The sequence below is a fragment of the Marmota monax genome, unplaced genomic scaffold (genome assembly GCF_021218885.2).
Source record: "Marmota monax isolate L192 unplaced genomic scaffold, Marmota_monax_Labrador192_F-V1.1 WCK01_AAM20220418_F8-fsc00004, whole genome shotgun sequence".
NCBI classification, from domain to species: domain Eukaryota; kingdom Metazoa; phylum Chordata; class Mammalia; order Rodentia; family Sciuridae; genus Marmota; species Marmota monax.
The window spans coordinates 12,727,097-12,746,811 of NW_026692881.1; the positions used below are offsets into that span (position 1 = coordinate 12,727,097).

The 19,715-nt window shown below is 39.0% G+C and overlaps 1 protein-coding gene across 1 annotated transcript in view; it reads left to right on the plus strand.

Annotated features, from left to right (window-relative positions):
* The window catches only part of Cc2d2b (coiled-coil and C2 domain containing 2B), a 97,306-nt gene extending 77,960 nt beyond the window's left edge, over nt 1-19,346 (plus strand). Inside the window, 9 exon segments of the mRNA XM_046450348.2 lie at nt 2,693-2,878; nt 3,043-3,240; nt 4,529-4,618; nt 7,195-7,308; nt 9,579-9,713; nt 10,328-10,450; nt 15,256-15,314; nt 16,995-17,172; nt 19,158-19,346. Coding sequence (XP_046306304.1) covers nt 2,693-2,878; nt 3,043-3,240; nt 4,529-4,618; nt 7,195-7,308; nt 9,579-9,713; nt 10,328-10,450; nt 15,256-15,314; nt 16,995-17,172; nt 19,158-19,346 — 1,272 coding nt within the window.
* Nucleotides 19,347-19,715: the final 369 nt, after the last annotated feature.

The following is a 19,715-nucleotide window of genomic DNA, read 5'->3' on the forward strand; positions in this document are numbered from 1 at the left end:
CTCTGCTCTTGGGTTACCTGGCAGGAGAATGCCAAGAAAGCATTCACTGTCTACAGAATAAGTTCTATGAGTTCACTATCTACAGAATAAAACCAACATGTTGGTAATATGCGTTATGCTGTCAAGCTTTAGTAGAGGCATGAGAGGTGTACTATGAAAACATATATAGTAGTGCTTTACCCTTTCTGGGCTCTAGTCAGGGCTTGGAGAGGTTGGTGTTGGCTAAGAGAAGAATGGGAGGTCAAGGAAGCCTTTACTGGAGATGACTTTTGAATCAAATTCTTGAAGTTGAATTTCTCAAGCAAATAAAGGCATTTGAGTGAGAAAGAATCAGGTGTGTGTTAGCTAGGACTGCACTCTGCCATATGTGACAGAAAACTTAACAGTAGGTATGGGGGTCTACTGCACTGCCAGTGCAGCAGTTCCAGGATATCATCAAGAATCAAGAATCTAAGCAACTTGTTTTTCTTTCCCAGTATTATTATTATATGTCTTTCATTCTCTTAATTGCAAAATGTTCACTGCAACTCTAGCCTCATATCTATGTTGCAGCAGGAGACAGGGAGAAGCAATCTGGCAGTGCCTAACTAGGAAAACAGAAGTTTCCTTAGAAAACCCCAGTGGACTTCTGCTTGCATCTTACTTATGTGACATGGCCCCTACCTGGCTGTCATATTACCAACTAAAACTGTTGATAAGAAAGGAAGAGAGAATGGATACTAGGTAGGAGAGCAGAAGTGCCTGCATAACGTGTAGTCCACATGATGTCATGAGGGAGCAAGCTGCAAATAAAGAGTGACAGGGATATACATTGTTGGAGGTACAGACTTCCTACACTGGTCAATCCCTGCAGCTACTCTCTGAAGCTAGACAGGAGGTAGGCAAGAATGTGGCTTCAGAGATGGATAAACCTGGGTTGTCATCTGGCTCTACAACTCATTGGTTCTGTAGTCTTCCAGCAATTACTTCAACAATCTGAGCCTCAGTTTCCTTAGGTATAAAGTGAACATCAGGGCAGTATCTATTCCACTGGGTGATGTCTCTCACACTCTCATGTGTGCATACACACACACACACACGTTCCCTTGTCATGTGGACTTCAGGTCATCTTTCCTGCTATAACATTGTTTCCTCCTTCTGGGACCAGTTCAAAATATAACATAATCGTTAAGCATCTTCTGTGAGCCTAAATTAGATTTTTCAAGCACTTTTATCACTATGGCATAGTAATTGGCTTCCTTTTTTTGTTGTTGTTTTTTTTTGTTTTTTGGGTTTTTTTTTTTGTTTTTTTAATTTTTTATTGTGGGTTGTTCAAAACATTACAAATTTCTTGACATATCATATTCCACACTTTGATTCAAGTGGGTTATGAACTCCCACCTTCACCCCATACACAGATTGCAGATTCACATCAGTTACACATCCATTGATTTACAAATTGCCATACTAGTGTCTGTTGTGCTCCGCTGCCTTTCCCATCCTCCACCCTCCCCCCTCCCCACCTCTCCCCTCCCCTCCCCTCCTCTCTCTCTACCCCCTCCACTGTATAACCCTGAGGGTCTCCTTCCATTACCGTGCAATTTCCCTTCTCTCTCCCTTTCCCTCCCACCTCTCATCCCTGTTAAATGTTAATCTTCTTCTCCTGCTCTTCGTCCCTACTCTGTTCTTAGTTACTCTCTTTATATCAAAGAAGACATTTGGCATTTGTTTTTTAGGGATTGGCTAGCTTCACTTAGCATAATCTGCTCTAATGCCATCCATTTCCCTGTAAATTCTATGATTTTGTGATTTTTTAATGCAGAGTAATACTCCATTGTGTATAAATGCCACATTTTTTTTATCCATTCGTCTATTGAAGGGCATCTAGGTTGGTTCCACAGTCTTGCTATTGTGAACTGTGCTGCTATGAACATCGATGTAGCAGTGTCCCTGTAGCATGCTCTTTTGAGGTCTTTAGGGAATAGACCAAGAAGGGGAATAGCTGGGTCAAATGGTGGCTCCATTCCCAGCTTTCCAAGAAATCTCCATACTGCTTTCCAAATTGGCTGCACCAATCTGCAGTCCCACCAGCAATGTACAAGTGTACCCTTTTCCCCACATCCTCGCCAGCACTTGTTGTTGTTTGACTTCCTCATGGCTGCCAATCTTACTGGAGTGAGATGGTATCTTAGGGTGGTTTTGATTTGCATTTCTCTGACAGCTAGAGATGTTGAGCATTTTTTCATGTACTTGTTGATTGACTGTATGTCCTCCTCTGAGAAGTGTCTGTTCAGGTCCTTGGCCCATTTGTTGATTGGGTTGTTTGTTTTCTTATTGTCTAATTTTTTGAGTTCTTTGTATACTCTGGATATTAGGGCTCTATCTGAAGTGTGAGGAGTAAAGATTTGTTCCCAGGATGTAGGCTCCCTATTTACCTCTCTTATTGTTTCTTTTGCTGAGGTAATTGGCTCAGCAAAAGTAATTGGCTTCCTTGATTCATCTCTTTCTCACTCCTTCCCAAGTACATTTTAGGCAGGACCCAAGGTGTCAAAAGTATCTGTAGAACATCGCAGAGAACCTGGTCATTCTCAATTACCTGTACAAGCCTGTTCCCTCTTGCAGAGGAGACAGGGCTGGGCTATAATATATTTGACTATAATATAATTGATGTTGATTTTTATCATACATAATTATTATGTCAATGTTCTTTCAGATTAGTGGAACATTTCAAGTAAATATTCCACCAGTTTTACTTGGGTACACTTGGAGTAAGACTTACGTATCGCCTAAAGAAGATTATTACAATGGGCAGAATTTTAAAGAATGTACCTTCTTAAATATTTTTGCTACTATTGAACCTCAAATATCATACATTGCCTTTAATCCAAAACTAGATAAGGTAGGTCTTACACTGAATTTATTTTAAATACATCATCAAAGAAGGGTAAATTATTTCAAAAATCAATAATAATTTCAGAGCTGACAAAAATAAACATTGGCTCTTGTTATTTTCCTTTGGGAATAATATAGTACAATGCTGAAATACTTTCAATTTTATTCTAGTTTTCAGACCAAATAGATGTTTTGCAGAGAGCACGGGTTTTTAAAAAAAATTGTAAACTAATGTTTCCCAACAGAAGAATCATAACTACTGTTTTTAATGATGAAGGGATACAGATATTAGTAACAAGATATATCAAGGCATTAAATCCACCTCGACAACTCCTGGATACATTTCTTCATGATTCTAATGCAACACTTGTAAGTAACAATTATTTTAAAACAATTTTGCTGTGATTAAAGAGTATCTATGAAGAATCACATATGCCTTTTGTTTATTTGGGTTTAATCTAGTCAATTGTCCTTCCTCTGAATAGTTATAGTATATGTCAGTTATATAGTATATGTGACTTATAAAGTTCCCTTTAAGTTAAAATCGAAAGTCCTGATTCATGTTGCTTTTTGCTATTATCTGCTTATCTGTTTCTTCCTGCCTAAGTGTCCAGGAGATAATAGAGTTCTCAGATTTATATCAAAGGCTATCTTTTATGTTTAAATAAATAAATCTTTTTTAAAAAAATTTTTAGTTGTAGTTGGACACGATACCTTTATTTTTATTTTTATGTGGTGCTGAGGATCGAACCAAGCACCCCTCATGTGTTAGGCAAGTGCTCTACCACTAAGCCACAACCCCTGTCCCTAAATAAATAAATCTTAACTTCTTTGCTTGTCAAGGACTGTGAACCATATGTATTAATTGCATGGAGCCACCAGTGTAAAAGGTCATAATAGTGCATAAATGGCAGCTACTGTATATTAATGAAAATGATAATGAGCTTTCTGTGTTAACTTATTATTATTTGCTTAATACAAAGGAATATAATCCTTTCTCCCTTCTTCCCTTTCTCTGCATCCTTGTCTCCAGCACCCTATGGGGGAAATTTGACAGTAGAAATTTTGCTATTTGAGAAAGCAGACTGCACCACTATCTTTTGTGGCAGCAGCTTATAACAAGTTTACATTGGAAAAAAATAAATTCAGGCTTTGAACCTAAAAGCAAACATTTTAAAAAGTTTAACATTTGTACTTTCTACTATATGTTTAATGTTGATGCATATAGTATAGCTTATAACAAGCTTACATTGAGAAAACCAATTCAGTCTTTGAACCTAAAAGCAAATCAAACATTTGCTATTTTGCAACATCTTTTTAATTTTTTAACATTTGTACTTTATGGTGAATATTTAATTTGATGCATATTGTTATGTTTAATTTTGAATAATTTATTATAATAAAATTTGATTACTAATGTGCACTCTGGAGTCAGGGCATCTGTGCTTCATCCCCACAGGATCCACATTATGTATTAGCTGTGTGACCCTAATCAAATATCTTATCAGTTTTAAGTTTGGTTCTTCTTCCTTAAAACTAGAATAATAATAATGTCTGTAGAATATACTATATGAGATGTGTACTAAATGAGATAAAGTTTGCAAAGCACTGTGCTCGTGATGGAGTTCACACTCAGTAAATGTTAATGTGATTCTAGGACCTCATTGCTCGATTTGTGTCTTTGATTCCTTTTATGCCTGACACACTGGATGAAAATGCTGATTGTGATATATGGATAACATCGGAGGTAACAGATTACATTTTGTAATTAAAATATATTTCTTACTTTTCTTTTTTAAAATATTATGTATTTAGTACTTGTGAAATTTAAAAGTATTTGATAAATTTATGTATCAATTTCAGCTCTGTAGCAACCTACAGAAATAATTCATCAAAGTCAGAAATCTTTTCAACATTCAAGTGGTAGCCCATGAATATTTTGATTCAATGAAAATTTCAGGAGTGCAATATTATGACATTCTTGAGAGAGCAGTAAAGCTTGTCACTATGGATGTGGTCAGGCTGAAGTCTATAGCAAACATCACCACCTTCCCAAAGCTTTCCCCACTCCCCTGATCTGAATGAAGAGCTCATCTAGTACTGCTCTTCCTTAGCAATTGGATTAAAATTCTCTTTAGACTGATTGCCAAACAAATATAGGTCCTGGACAATATTGGGAACATACTCATATTAAAAAGCTACTCATCTGTGTAAAATTCAAATTTAACTGAACATCCTATGTTTTTTTCCTAAATCTGGCAACCCTAATTTTAGTGGTTCTTCCATAACACCTTAGATTATATTTAATTACTCCTGAATTCACCCTATATCCCATACCCTGTATTCATATATTCTAATTGTAACCTCCCTGAATATAGAAGGAAACCTAGTTCTTATTTATTCTTCTGCTTATCACTTGGATGCTGCTTTCAGTTTAGCAGCACTTAATCTGGCACTTAATCTAGAATAATTTAGGGGCTGAGTTTGAGCTAAAATGGGTTTAGGGTGCACAGAGCTAACTTAATAGGTCAGCTTCTCTGCCTTCTGCTAAAGGAGACCAAGGGAGACATATGCACATGATTAGGTATCAAGCTCCAGTAATTCAAACCTGGTGGAATTTAGAAAGGTGTTATTCAGTCTGTACTCTTCTGAGACTCTTTAATCTGAATGTGTTCAAGGATATTATAATCCTATAGAACACTGAAAGAGACTAAGCTAAAAGTAATTATTCCAGCAAATACTAGTATTCGAGTCTTCCAACCCAAATGATGCACATAAACAGGAGGTTGCTACAGGCTTGGGATTCCTCCTGATTAATGTTTTCCCACTGATGAAGTCACCAGCCACAAGATGCTCCAGAACATATGATTAAATTTTTCAAGATAAAAATTATTGGTTCCCACCTAATATACAGTTTTAGGAGTCAAATGAACCTGGATTCAAATCATAATTTAATGACTTGAAAGTTGCACGATCCAGGAAAAATTATGCAACCTCATCGGACCTTAGTTTCCTCATCTATATCATAAAGAAGTTTTGAAAGGACTAAATGCAAAACATTTGGAACTCAGAAAGAAAATATTTACATTCGTTTATTCTCTCCCTCTTCTTGCCATGAAATTCAGTCAGGGGGACTTCCTCAAAGACTCTCCATCTCCTTTTAGCTCTTGTGTTCACATTATTCTTTCAGAAGGGCCTTCTTACCATTTTCCTTCCATCCCACATGATCACATTCAGCCTGTGCATACTAACATGGCCATGTCAGTTGTTAAAACATCAAAATGCTTATACCCATTGGTAAATTGCTGATACCAAGAGTTCGCTGGCTCCCTCCCCCACCCCACCCCCCATCTCGTTGGCATTCTGGGGACTGAAATGAACAAGATCACATGACTCAGCTAAAGCGAAGCTGCTTTAGCCTGCAGTATAGCTCAGTGAAAGAGTGCTTGCCTATCAGGTATAAGGCGCTGGGTTTGATCCCCAGCACTGAAACACACACACACACACACAAACATACACACACTTTTTTTTCACATATAAATGGAGTATTTTGCATTTAAACATTTGGGCACACATATTTGGTAGATCTTTGTAATTCTTTTCAACAGAAACTAGAAACAGAGTTTTATAGAAATTTTCCTTTTATTAAAAAAAAAACATTCTAGGGACAAAGCAAAACATACCTGTAGATAAAATCTAGGCTATAAACCACTAGTCTGCCACCTCTGCTTGTGCCTCACCTTACTAGGCCCCCTGTATTTGATCTTACACCGTGCTCAGCTGCCCAGCTCTTTGAATCATTCTTTCGGCTCAGATTTCTTCCTCCCTTTAAGTTGAGTATTATATTGGTACAGGACAGAATGTAGTTCCATTGTCCAAAGGGTTACCCAACCCCCAAACGCTATGCCATTCCCTGCTTGATAAGGTTCCTCACAATACTAATTTATATGTTCCTGCTTGTCTAGAGCAGCTTAATATTTGTCCTAAAAAAAAAAAAAAAAAATCCTATTTTGGATGCAATTTATCTAGGCACTCTACAATATCTACACTGTGTCCCCACACTGTGGGGTGACCCCAGTGTTCTAAGTGAATGTTTTCTTCTAATGCCTAACAAAACCAGAGCTTTCTGCTTTGCTGTCATCTTCGCAACATGGTTTAAAATATAATTATGTTTAGAACTGGAGGGTGCAGAAGGCCCTACCTGCATTTTTTGGATGCATGTATTACTCAACCTTCCCTTCCTTCTTTCCTTCCTTCCTTTCTCTTTTCTTCTTCTTCCTTTGTTGTTGCTATTCTTGTTGCCTTTTTTTGTTTTTGCCTTAGCGCTGCATCAGTTTGGCCCTTGGAAATAAGGAAGAGCATGCCATCCTTCTCTGTAATTTCTTTCTGTATTTTGGAAAGAAGGCACTGGTCCTCCTGGGAACCTCATTATTAGAAGTAAGTGCTGAAATAGTGAGAGCAAAATTAAGTCAGATTTCAGCTGCAAGTTTAAAATACTTCAGCCCCAAGTTTTCATCTTTTTGCAAGCTAATTAGGGAATTTCATGGGCAAATAATTAAATTAAGAGGATAATGTTGGTTCACAAAAATAGTGCTACTTCTTGAGTTTTCTAGGAATATTAAATTACCTAGTACATATAAGGCACTGAGAATAGCACCTGTTGAAAGAATTCCCCACGCAAAGACACTTCGCCGGGAGAATTCCAATTTTATTGCAAAAAGCTGTGTGCTTATATAGAACTAAGGGGGAGATGGTAGGGCTTAGATAAATGGCAGGCAACCCGTTTATTGGCAAGTTCTTCCAGATATCAGCTCCAGAGCCCAGGAATTAGTTCTCATTGGGGCTAAGGTTCCCCGCCAGCGAGATTTGAAATTGGCGCCAGCGGGAGAGTTCACAGGGGCGGGAACTTTTCGCGCCACTGCAGAAAAGAAGAAGGTAGGAAGAAGAGGTCCTTAGGCGCCATGTTGGGGTTTTTTTCTCTGGGGTATGGCTGCCGTTTATACTTTTCCCAACATCTGTTAATGGCAAATACACAATAAATTGTGGTGATGATGGGATTATGTAGCATTAGTTTTAGTGAAGTTGTGGTGGCTGTTATCAATCCATCATTACCAACATCATTATTCTGTGTTCTAATATTATATTTTAAGATGTTTAACAAATAATTTCCATAATGACCCATTTTCCAGGATTTTATCTATAAGAACGGGCTAGAAATTCATTGCCTATCTGAAATTTTTACAGCTTAATGTATTTACTTCTCCTGAATTCATACCTCCAGGAAGCTGTCTTTTTGGATCAACCCTACCATGAATGTCTTTTTAAGTGTAAATTTTTCACTCTGGATTTTTGGGTGTTTTTTTTATGGTCACTTACTTCATTATATTCTCTTGACATAGCTTATTATTTCTGTATCAAGTGTTAACGAACAGCCAGCCTGGGGTTGATTTCCCATATTATCCCCTGCTGTAGTTTTAAGGGCCACTGGGTGGCAGTAAACAGCCAACAGTATTTCAACAAATCTTTGCATTTGTACCTGGGAACCAATGAGATGGGAGGCAGCCCTGGGTTTCAGCTAGCTGTGTGGTGAAGGGGCAGCCTCCTCTTTACTAGAGAGAAGCTGAACACAATGATGAAGAACGAGGGCTTTGGAGTTAATTTAATGTTAAGTTAATTTTGTCCCTGAGTTTGGGGCACAATCAGACAGGGGTTTAAAACCCTGTAGTGCCACTTACTATTTGTATAATGTCAGCTGTTTTGCTTCTTTGAGCCTCAGTTATCTACTGACAGACCTGGGATAATTCCACTTTCCTTTACCCCAACAAGTCCCTTGACCTCTGATTCTTCATTTGGAAGGCGGGCATAATAAACATCCATACCTCACAAAATTGGGAGTGTCTTAAAGTGAGAAAGTCAGTGTAATTCTTACCATAGTGCTCAATACATATAAATGCATAAAATATTTTAAATGCTATTATTACTATTTTTTTATTACCTGACATATTTATTCTTTTGCTAAGAAAGTATTATACCGCAGAATAACAATATGACTTGTTTTTATTCCTCAGTCCGGTTTCCTTTATACTTTCGCTTTAGCCTCTGATTCCAAATCTTGTTCTCAAATTTAATTTAGTGACTTTTTGACTTCTTTTGTGGTTCTGTCAGAATCTCAAAGCAGTTTCTATTGCATAACTCAGCCTGATGTTCACCCTCAGTCTTAAATATACTCTAACCCTAGTGGGGCTGGTTAATAGAGCACCCTGTGTGAATTAGACAAAAGGGCCCCTGCCTCAAAACTTTAGTGCCATCTGTTGGAAATCCATTGTAATACACTGACTCGGCTAGAGTAACTCTGTATTGCAGTTAGGGTGCACCTGCAGGACCAGGCATGGCGGCACTAGCACATAAGTTTTTTCATTTGAATTCTCATGCTAACCTGGCCTACACATCTATGGAGCTTTGAGGGGTTTGTTTTTTCCTTTTCAAAAAAATGTGAAAGCCCTTTAAAAATTTCTTTTAAAAACTGGAATTATTAAATTACAATTCCCACATACAGAAGTTAGTTAAATCCATCAAAAAGGACTTCAAGGGATGAGGATGTAGCTCAGTTGTAGAGTACTTTCCTAACATGTGTGAAGCCCTGGGTTGGATTTGATTCCCAAAATTACAAAAGAAAAAAAAGATTTTTAATCTTTTTTCTTATACAGGGACATGTGGCTTATGTATTAACTCAAGAAATTGATGAATATTTGCTTTGGAATCCATCAACTGGGCAATGCCACAAGAAGTTTGATCCATTTTGTCCCTTACAAAGTGTAGACTGCTTATTCAATGATAGAAATGCAAGTATCCAGCGTAGATCTTATTTTGAATTATGTTCTCAAGAATCATCCTGGTGGGCTGGGGTTGTGGCTTAGTGGAAGAGCACTTGCCTAGCGTGTATGAGGCACTGGGTTCAATTCTCAGCACCACATATAAATAAATAAAATAAAGGTCCATTTATTTAGTTTATTTTTGACAACCAAAAAATATCTAGAAAAAAAAAAAAGATTCATCCTGGCAATATGTTAGGGTTTTTTTGTGTGTGTCTTTTTTTGGAACTGGTGGTTGGACCCAGGACTTTGTGAACGCAAGGCAGATGCTTTGTCACTGAGCTACATCCCAGCCCATGGCAACGTGTTAGCTGGAGAAGTCTGAAGACGTGTTCGATCAGAATCCCTGGGGTACAAGGGTTGGACAATCTCTTATCCTTAAAGCTCCCCTAGATGATTCTGTAGAGCCTTTGAGGTGGAGAACCAATGATTACAAAGCACTGGGATCTGCTTCTGCCTCAGACCCTGTTTGGCTTCTGCCACTTCATTGAAGTAGTAAGATTATAAATTTCACTCCATCCTAATCACTAAGGGCCTTGTATTCCCATGGGCTCAAACTGACCTTATGTTACATCTTTTAATAGGTCTGGTTTAATATTCAACAAAATAACACACCAATGGCTGTGCATTTTGACTATTCAAAGGAAAGTTTCTGGAAACAGTTGTTTCCAAAAAGTTTCCAGGGGATGAAAACACAAAGCATTCAGGTAAGTCATGTTTTCTAGGTGTGTCTGTATGACAGTCACCATTTCTTCTAGTGTCAGATCTTGTTATATTTTATAATTGATTGCTTATTGAGTTATTTGGCACTGCTCTTCAAAAATTAGTTTTCTTTGTCATCCACAAACACATCTGTGTTTGAATTACTTTGACTCCTTCCTCTATCTTCAGCAAAAAAGAAATTGAGAAAAAATATCTCAAATATAAATTTCATCATAAACATAGCATATAATGTTCAAGATAGGTTAATAAGTTCTGACATTGACTTAGCCTTCCTACTCCACATTCGTGGTGATCATCAAGTGTAAAATCAACAAACACAAAAATGCTTATCTGGGCTAACAGTAGTTATGTCATGGAATGGAAACAGGATGGAAACATTAGCAGTAAGGCTGAAGCAGGGATGGCAACAAGGATCTGAAAATGTCTCAGGAAAATCATGGAGCCAGATTAAGCATCACATTTTGAAGTCAAGAATTATGATGTGGCTCCCCTACTGCCCTACTTTTGGAAGAAGATGGGGGAAAACCCCTGAGAATGTGCTGCCTGGGGTTCAGGAGGCAGGAGGCCAGGAGCTGACCCAATCCCTAGATGTCTTGGCCAGCGAATCTGTCAAGTGCTCTGTCTCACTTTGGGAAGGTACTCCAAATATCATGCCCACGGATATTTCTAGATTGAGGGCCATGGTATGGCAGGACACAGGCATTTGCAAAGTCCACAAACTAGGAGCTGAGAGAGAGAAAAAACAGGAAATAGGCAAAAACAAAATAGACAAAAGACAGCTTACCTTCACTCATAATCAGGAAATTCAAAACAATAAAACAGTATTGGCTTCCATAAAATTGACCAAAAAAAAAAAAAAACAAAACAAAACAAACAAACCCGTGATCACACCAACTATCAAAGATGCAGAGAAATGGTAGAAGTGCAAATTGTTGTAATCATGTTGGAAAGCAATATGGTATCTGGTAAGGTTAAAGATACTCAATCTGTGATCCACCAATTCAAATCTGTGCATAGATACCCTTGAGGAACACGCCCAGAGAGAGAAGTACAACAATGCTTATATGAAAGGATTGCTTAAATAGCAAAACATCGGAAACAATTCAGCAATTAGAAAATTAGTACATGAGATGTGAAGTATCCATAGAATGAACTCTTCCATACAGCAGTGAAAAAGATATGAATAAATTCAACATAGTTCTCAATTTGAACATGTGTTCCATCAGAATTTCTGAGGGTGAGACCCATACGTCAATATTTTTTAAAGCCCCTCAGGTGATTCTAGTGTGTAGCCAATATTGTGAACCACTAGCCAAGCCTATCGACATGTATGAATATTTTTTTTTAATGTTAAACACCAGGTGCGCAGTGCACCCAGAAATTTGGGAGTCTGAGGCAAAAGGATCCTCAACTTAGTGAGACCCTGTCTCTAAATAAAAAAAGAAGTACTTGGGATGTATCTCAGTGGGAAAGCGCCCTTGAGTTCAATCTCTAGTACCAAAAAAAAAAGGTAATGTTAAACAAAATAAAAAAATATGTGGGGCTGGGGATGTGGCTTAAGCGGTAGCGCGCTTGCCTGGCATGCGTGCGGCCTGGGTTCGATCCTCATCACCACAAACGAACAAGGATGTTGTGTCCGCCGAAAAACTAGAAAGTGAATATTGAAATCTCTCTCTCTCTCTCTCTCTCTCTCTCTCTCTCTCTCTCTCTCTCTCTAAAAAAAAGAGAGAAAAAAATATGTGAAATGATACATATTATACAAAACCATTTATATGAAGTTTTAAAAACTCGTGTGCGCACGCACGTGTGTGTGTGAAGAAAGACAGTGATGTATAAAAGCATTTGTGGGACTGATAAATACTAAATTCAGGTTTGTGGTTACCTTTGGGGGGAGAAATAAATGAATGAGATCAGGGAGCAGTAGTACTTCAAGTACTAGATTTTTTAAAAATCTAGAACAAATATGGAAGAATGAATGCAAAGATTAGACATAGCTGAGTGGATGTCCACTACATCTTCCTCTATGCTTGTAAATTCAAGACAATCCAAAATATCAAAAAGAACAGTCGTGGTGGGCTGGGGTTGTGGCTCAGCGGTAGAGCACTCACCTAGCACGTGTGAGGCCCTGGGTTTGATCCTCAGCACCACATAAAGATAAATAAAGGTATTGTGTCCACCTACAACTGAAAAAAAAAAGAACAATGGAGGGGGGACAGGACATGACACAACAGTACATGACATGATGACACCTCGAAGAGTAGCAGAGTTTATAAAGGCAAGAGCTTCTCTCATGTTCAACGTTTTTCTCCCACCCTTTAAGAAAAACTACTGTTCATTGTTTCTTGTGCTTCCTCTAAACATTCTCCATGCAGATCAAGCATATATACATATTTTTATGTTTCCTGTTTGAAACATTGTCTTGAAAAAGGGGAAACATGCTTCTGTCTCTCTCCTGAACAAGACACATTTAGAGCCTTTACAGCTCATGCCTTGCTTTCCCATCCCACAACTGTGGCCAGAGCCTCACTGCCTCGTAGGAGGACAGTGATCTATTTAGAGATGAGGTTTTTGTTTGTTCAATACACAATTATCCTCTTATTCATTCGGGTGATATTAATTGATTTCCTGCTGTGAGTCAGTGCTTTGCTAGGTGTGGGTACCCCAAGGGAAAAAATACATCTTAGAGGTCTTGGAGGAGGAAATAGAAGGAGACAAAAAAGTGGTGAATGATCAGTGCTATTTAAAAAATAAAAAATGAGTAAGCTTTGGGAGCATGCAGGAGGTCCTGAGGAAGTGGAGTCCCAGAGCTCCAGGGAAAAGCTGTGACAAGCTAAGTAAGGAAGAATTGGCAGGAGCTTGCCTACATGAAAGTTAGGGATCAGAATGGTCCAGCAGAGAGGGCAGCAGCAGGCGGGAAGACTGGCGGTGGTGAGATGTCTGTCAAGGAGCTGACTACCCTACATGGCCACGGCCAGGGCTGAACAGAGTCCTGGTAAGGATTCAGGCCTTTATCCCCAGGGCAGTCAAAGCCAACATCACTACGGCAAGGGCTGCCATGATCAAACTTATGTAAACTTCTTAAAAAGCCTTCTGACTCAGTAGAAACTAAACCTCTCTACCAAGTTGAATGTACAAATAGAAAACCTATAGTGGTGTTGGATTTATATCTCCATTGATTTCTTTTCTCTGGGTTAATGGTCCTTGTTCTTGCACCTTGCCACATTCACCCCAGAACAAACCACTATCTAAAGTGAACACCGCCTGTTACATACAACCGAGAACACAAATTTGAGTGTCCATGATGAGCATGTGGGTATTCAGAGATGGGGTTGACAAGGAAACCCTCTTGAAGTATTGAGGGACATGATTTCCTGGAAAGAAAGTGGCCTTTGCCAAAACAACAACAACAACAACAACAAACATCCTGTAAACTTACCAAGTCAACATTCCCAGGCCTCGGGGTGGGACCTGGAGGGGCCAAGCTCATCCACAGCAGTTGCCTGGTGAAAGATGGAAGGTAGACAGTGGTGGTGCGAACAATCAGGGAATGCAGTCCACTGGTGTGTGTGGAACAGCTGCTGTCCCTGCAAAGACAATGGAGTTCATCCTTGCCTTTCTCTGTCTCTTGAGGAGACTTCCTGGGCCTGAGACTGTTATTTAATGGCTCGCCAACCATGCAGGGCATCTGAACCCCCAGTGTGTGTGGGGGGGGGCTCATTAAAACACAGATCACTAGGCCTCACTCCAGAGTTTCTGATGAGGAGAGGGCCAAGAGTGTATTTCAAACAAGTTCCCAACTCTAGGATTGCTGGTCTGGGCCATGCTTGGGGAACCTCTAGGCCTATCCCTTTTGCCCACTTTTTGTAGAACCCTCATTCCACTTGTGAGAGGAACATCTGTCCCTGTCCCTACAGCTGCCTAAGTCTCAAAACCCAGCCCCTTGCTCTCACTCTTGTGAGCCCTGCAGGGAGGGAAGAGTTGGGTTGAGAGGGCACTTGAGAAGTCCTCCCCTCCTCCTAGAAAATTCTGTCTAGGAGGCGAACCTGAGGAAAAAGGAAGAACTGTGCTTCAGGGCTGTTGGGAGTGTGGGCCTGTGGCAAGAGCTCTGAGATGGGGGAGGGTAAAATGGATCTGGGTGTGTGTGAGATTAAGTGCACAAGCACGCACATGTAAGTACAAAGAATTGGCTCCCGCCAAGTATAAGAAGCAAACATTCAGAAGGACAATGATAAACCTTGTTAGAAGAGGCCTAATAACAATAGCATTAATGTCTGATGTTCATAGAGTATTCCATGTGTCCAGCTTTACACATACTACTCTATTTAAAAATCTTCACACACAAAAATATCTTCACAAGATCCCAGAGCAGTGGGCACTATTCTAATAGTGTCCCTGTTCTAAAGAGGAAGTAACAAACTCAAAAAACAGAGAGATCAGATAACTTTGCCAAAGTCACAGTAGGCATAAAAGACCAGTGCAGCTGTCAAAGTCTATTTGGTACAATCAATGCATGTCAAATGCTTGTTTGAATAAATGAGGTGATGAAAGGTCTCTTACCCATGGAAAAAAATTTTTTTTTTTTTTGGTAAATCCACGCCCTCTCCCCTGCTGTGTTGAAGCAATGTTGAAATCAAAGGAAATACTGTCATCTATGTTTTACCAAAAGGATGGAGTGTTTTTGCCGTGAGAGATGGGCTTGGGTCCCCTAGTCTTAGCATCCCAGGGGTAACTGTGATATAAAGTTGGCCTCTCTACAATCTTTCCTAACTTTGAATCATCTGTATTTCAGCCTGAAGAAATCATTTATTCTGATACTAATAAAAGCATGGTAGAAGATCTAAAGAACAGGTACCGTGGTCTCCTGTTAATCTCTTATTCAGTCACATTTCATTCCTCTAATCCAGCCTTTTAAAATACCTGTTAGATTCACCAAGAGAAACATGAAAAGAAAGACATTAACCATTAGTTCCATTGAGCCACCTGTGTCTTGACAGACACATTGAAAAGCGAACCCTCTTATCATCCAGGGCACTCTTTGAAAGGATAGTCCAAATTAACTTGGGAGAACACTGTAGGCCACTGATGGAAAGTTCCTGGCACAGATGCCTGTTGAACCTAAGCTAATAACAATGCAGGGGCTAACGCTTCTTGGAAGGACATAAAGGAAAATGACAGTGACCCAGAGAATGGTAAAAACATCCCATTTGAATGATAGAAACAGTATTACTGTCACTGCATGCAGGTACCTTGAAATGTTCAGTCAAGTCCAAAGGGTCACAGACTTTGTAGCCGGGCCTCACTTCTAATCTAAATGCATCAGAAGCTTTTGGGTCTGACTGTCTCCAGTGACTTACTCACACGGCAGCCTGGCAGATACTCCACTACCAACTAATCAGAACAGTGTGATGAAAATCATCTGGCCACTCCTTTTTCTCACTGGAACACTATCCACTTCACCCTCTGTTGTTTTCTTTCCTCATTTGCCAGTTTTTAACAACAACAACAACAAAATTAAAAAGAAGAAGAAATGTAGTAAGGAAGTGGTTTTCATCAGAATTGCTTATAGAACTATTTAAAAATATAGGTTCAGGGGGCTGGAGATGTAGCTCAGTGGTGGAGTGCTTGCCTAGCATGCATGAGATACTAGGTTCAATCTTCGGCATGTGCGCATGTACACACGCACACACACAAGTTTACATTTTTAAAAATTTTAATTACATGTCCCAGGCTCAGTACAGACTTCTTGAATTATTATATGGAGGTGAAACATTCTGATAAAGCCCTGCAGGGGATTCTGAGAATAGCTACTATTGTGATCCACTGCAAACTCCACCTATTTAACTGCACCATTAAACCTAGCCAAGAAGAAACTCCCAGCAGCTTTTGTAATACACACTGTGGTTAGAGACTAAATCCACACAGTCATCCTGCACAGAAGAGAGGCTTCCCAGGAGGTCCCCATCAACCATACTGTTCTTCCTTCCCTCCTCTTCCCAGCACAATTCCTAACCAGGCACTGTTCTAACCGATAAACCCTCACTGAGCTATATTCTTGTAGAGGAAGGCTGATTATCAAACCCATCAATCCATTGCCTGGTTTCTTCTCAATTCTGCTTACTAAATTAACTGATCTAATAATCTTGTCCCTGTTAACATCATCCCAGGCAAGATATCTGAGTTTCTGTATTCTTAGAAAAACAATGTCATATATCAAAGAAGGGTCTTACAGAGTAGGGATGTTGGGCAATAGATGTTTTCAGCAGCTTCTTACTCACGGGTAACTAGAAAAGAGTTGTGCTCCAGAGACCTAATTTCTGGCCAACCAATCTCCAGCCAACCAAACCCTGTTTCTTCCTAACTTCATTAATGTGAATGGTGGCAGACGACCCTAGCTAAAGAGGTCTGGTTTCCTCTTACGACCAAAAAGCATCATTCTCATACTTAAAGAATCGAATGACAAAACCTCTCATCACACTTACTAAATGAGTTGTAATTTGTCACAGAATTATCTTTGCATTCTTACCTTAGGATTGAAAGGACTCTAAAGTGTAAGATCATGGAATGGAGACCTAAACACCCAACACGTTGGAATCGACAATGTATTTCTATTTTGCGACAACTTCTTCCTAAGCTGGAACTTGGCACAAGAAGCTTTGTTTCATCAGAAGAAGAGAGTGAATTTGAAAGACTGATGCAATTTTATTGGGTTTGTATATAATTTAATGTATTAATGACCTTTGGGTTATCTGTGTTGTTCATTGCTAAAAAAATAGCAATCTTTAATATTTCTTAAGTGTCTTTTATCTTTGTCCTACAAGATAGATGCTATGGCATTAAAATGTACTTACTTATAAACCAAGGAAATTGCCAATGTAGTGAACAATTATTATAGAACCATATTGTGTGGCATTTTCTTGGGACAAGTTGCATGTTTTATGACATATGAACTACAAAATTTGAAAAATGATACCCAAAAGGAACACACATTGCAACTGAAAAATGAAAAATGATCTCCAGTAATAAACTGGACTCCCTGTTATTCTGGGCAAGAGGATTCTAGGCAAGCTTCAATATCTCCCATATTCAAATTGCTCCCAAATGTATACATTCTGCCTGGAGCTTTATCTTTCTTTCTTTTTTAAATATTTATTTTTTTGTTTTAGGTGGACATAGTATCTTTATTTATTTTTATGTGGTGCTGAGGATCGAACCCAGTGCCTCGCGCATGCCAGGCCAGCGCACTACCACTTGAGCCACATCTCCAGCCCTTGGACCTTTTTCTTGACCTCCCTTCTTATATTCATTTGTCTAGTGACATCTTGGATAGTAAAGAGGCATCTCAAACTCAGCAAGTCCACATGCAAACAGGTTGGGCTTTTGGTATTTGTTAGGGTCCTCCTTTCCTTCTACAGCATCTGGGTATCCTTTTACCTCCGCTTCCCTATAAACTGGTCCAGTGGATTTTTGAAAACCCCATACTTACAAGAGTGAGACTCCTTTCCTGTACCATCAAATAGATGAGATGTATCCTAGGGAAACTCCCTGAGAGGTAAAGGACCTGTTGGCAGTTGAGTCCTTAGGCTTCAAGAGAGGGATCTGCAGGCACTATTCATTCATAAATAAGGAGAAAGTTGCTTTTACTTTGCTTGGTTTTTAATAGAATTAAAGGGGTGAACTGCAAAACATAGTAAAATAAAAACCAAGGTTTAAAACTTTGAGTTCCTATGTAAAGTTATCTATTTAATAATACGTAGTCAAAAATAATAAAACAGGACTGAACCCTGTACCCTGTGTTCAAATCCTAGTGATGTAGCCACTCACTAGGGAAAATTATCTAACCTCACTATACCTTCCATCCCATTGGATAACAGGGATTAAAAAAAAAAAAAGCTGTTTTGTGGTTGTGGTGAGGATTAAATTAGTCAATATTGTACCCAGAACCTAGATAAATGTTTTTATATTAAATGTTAACTATTATTTTTATTCTACGTGCCAGGCACTGGAATTATGACAGTGAACAAGAAAGATACAATCTTGTGCATTCACACAGATTATAGGCTAGTTAGACTAGAAAGCAGATAATTACAATATATTTTATTAAGTAAGTGAATGGAGAGATGCTGCAGTACTCAATCACATATGAAGGACATGTAAATGGATTTGAGGACCAGGAAAATCCACCTGAGGTAGGCAATCTCAGGCTGAAATAAAGAGGTTTATTACTGTTTATTACAGTAATATTAAATAATTCTACATAGGACTGTATTCCACAACCCTTTTATACTATCACACAGTAGTCACTTAATACATATAATCATTGTTGAATAAATTCCTCATATGTAAAGCCAAGTAATATCCTTGTCAGCTTTTTGCAAGTTAATTGTGTATGTTCTGTTATCTGACAGACCTAGTTATGCTCCTTTCTATCTGTGAAGTGGCTGTTAAAATAGAACCTACCTCATAGGGTCATTTTGGGATTAAATATGTATGGGAAGCATTTAGCACTATAAAACTAGGACATAATCAGCATCCATAGAACAATTGTTTTATGATTACTTTTTCTTTGATCATTTTGCATCCAGTAATTCCAGATTATCTCCATGATTGTAATGTGATCATTTTGCATCCAGTAATTCCAGATTATCTCCATGATTGTAATGTGGTTTGTGTGTTGTTCTGTCTTTGATCCAGATCACAGGATTTCCCATCCAGATGCGATACACTGATATACAGTCTGTTATTGATGCTGTGTATCAGACTGGAATTCACACGTCTGAATTTCCCCAGACAGAATATGCTTTAGCTGTGTACATTCACCCATACCCAAACAACATACTGTCTGTGTGGGTCTACTTGGCTTCCTTAGCCCAACATCAGTGAAAAGAAGAAGGGAAAAGGAAAAGGCAGAAGCCATTAAAGTTTTTCTGGTACCATGGAATTTGGCTGCTTATGCTCAAGTCCAGTTGCATGCTGAGCCTTATTTACCTACAATTGGGCACAATGGAGACTAATCCCCTCCCCCAAGTCTTTAAGGATGAATCTAGATGACCTCTTTACCAGAGACCTCCTTCAAGAGGACGTTTGGGGCATTGAGGCTGTTGGGTGTCACTGTTTACAGTAGGCTTCACATTACTTCTGCCTGGAGAATCTTGTTGAAAATGCAGATTCTTGGGTGCCTTGCAAGACCTACTGAATGAAAACCTCAGAAAGTGGAGCTCCAGAGCCTGTGTGATTATCAACAAGCTCCCC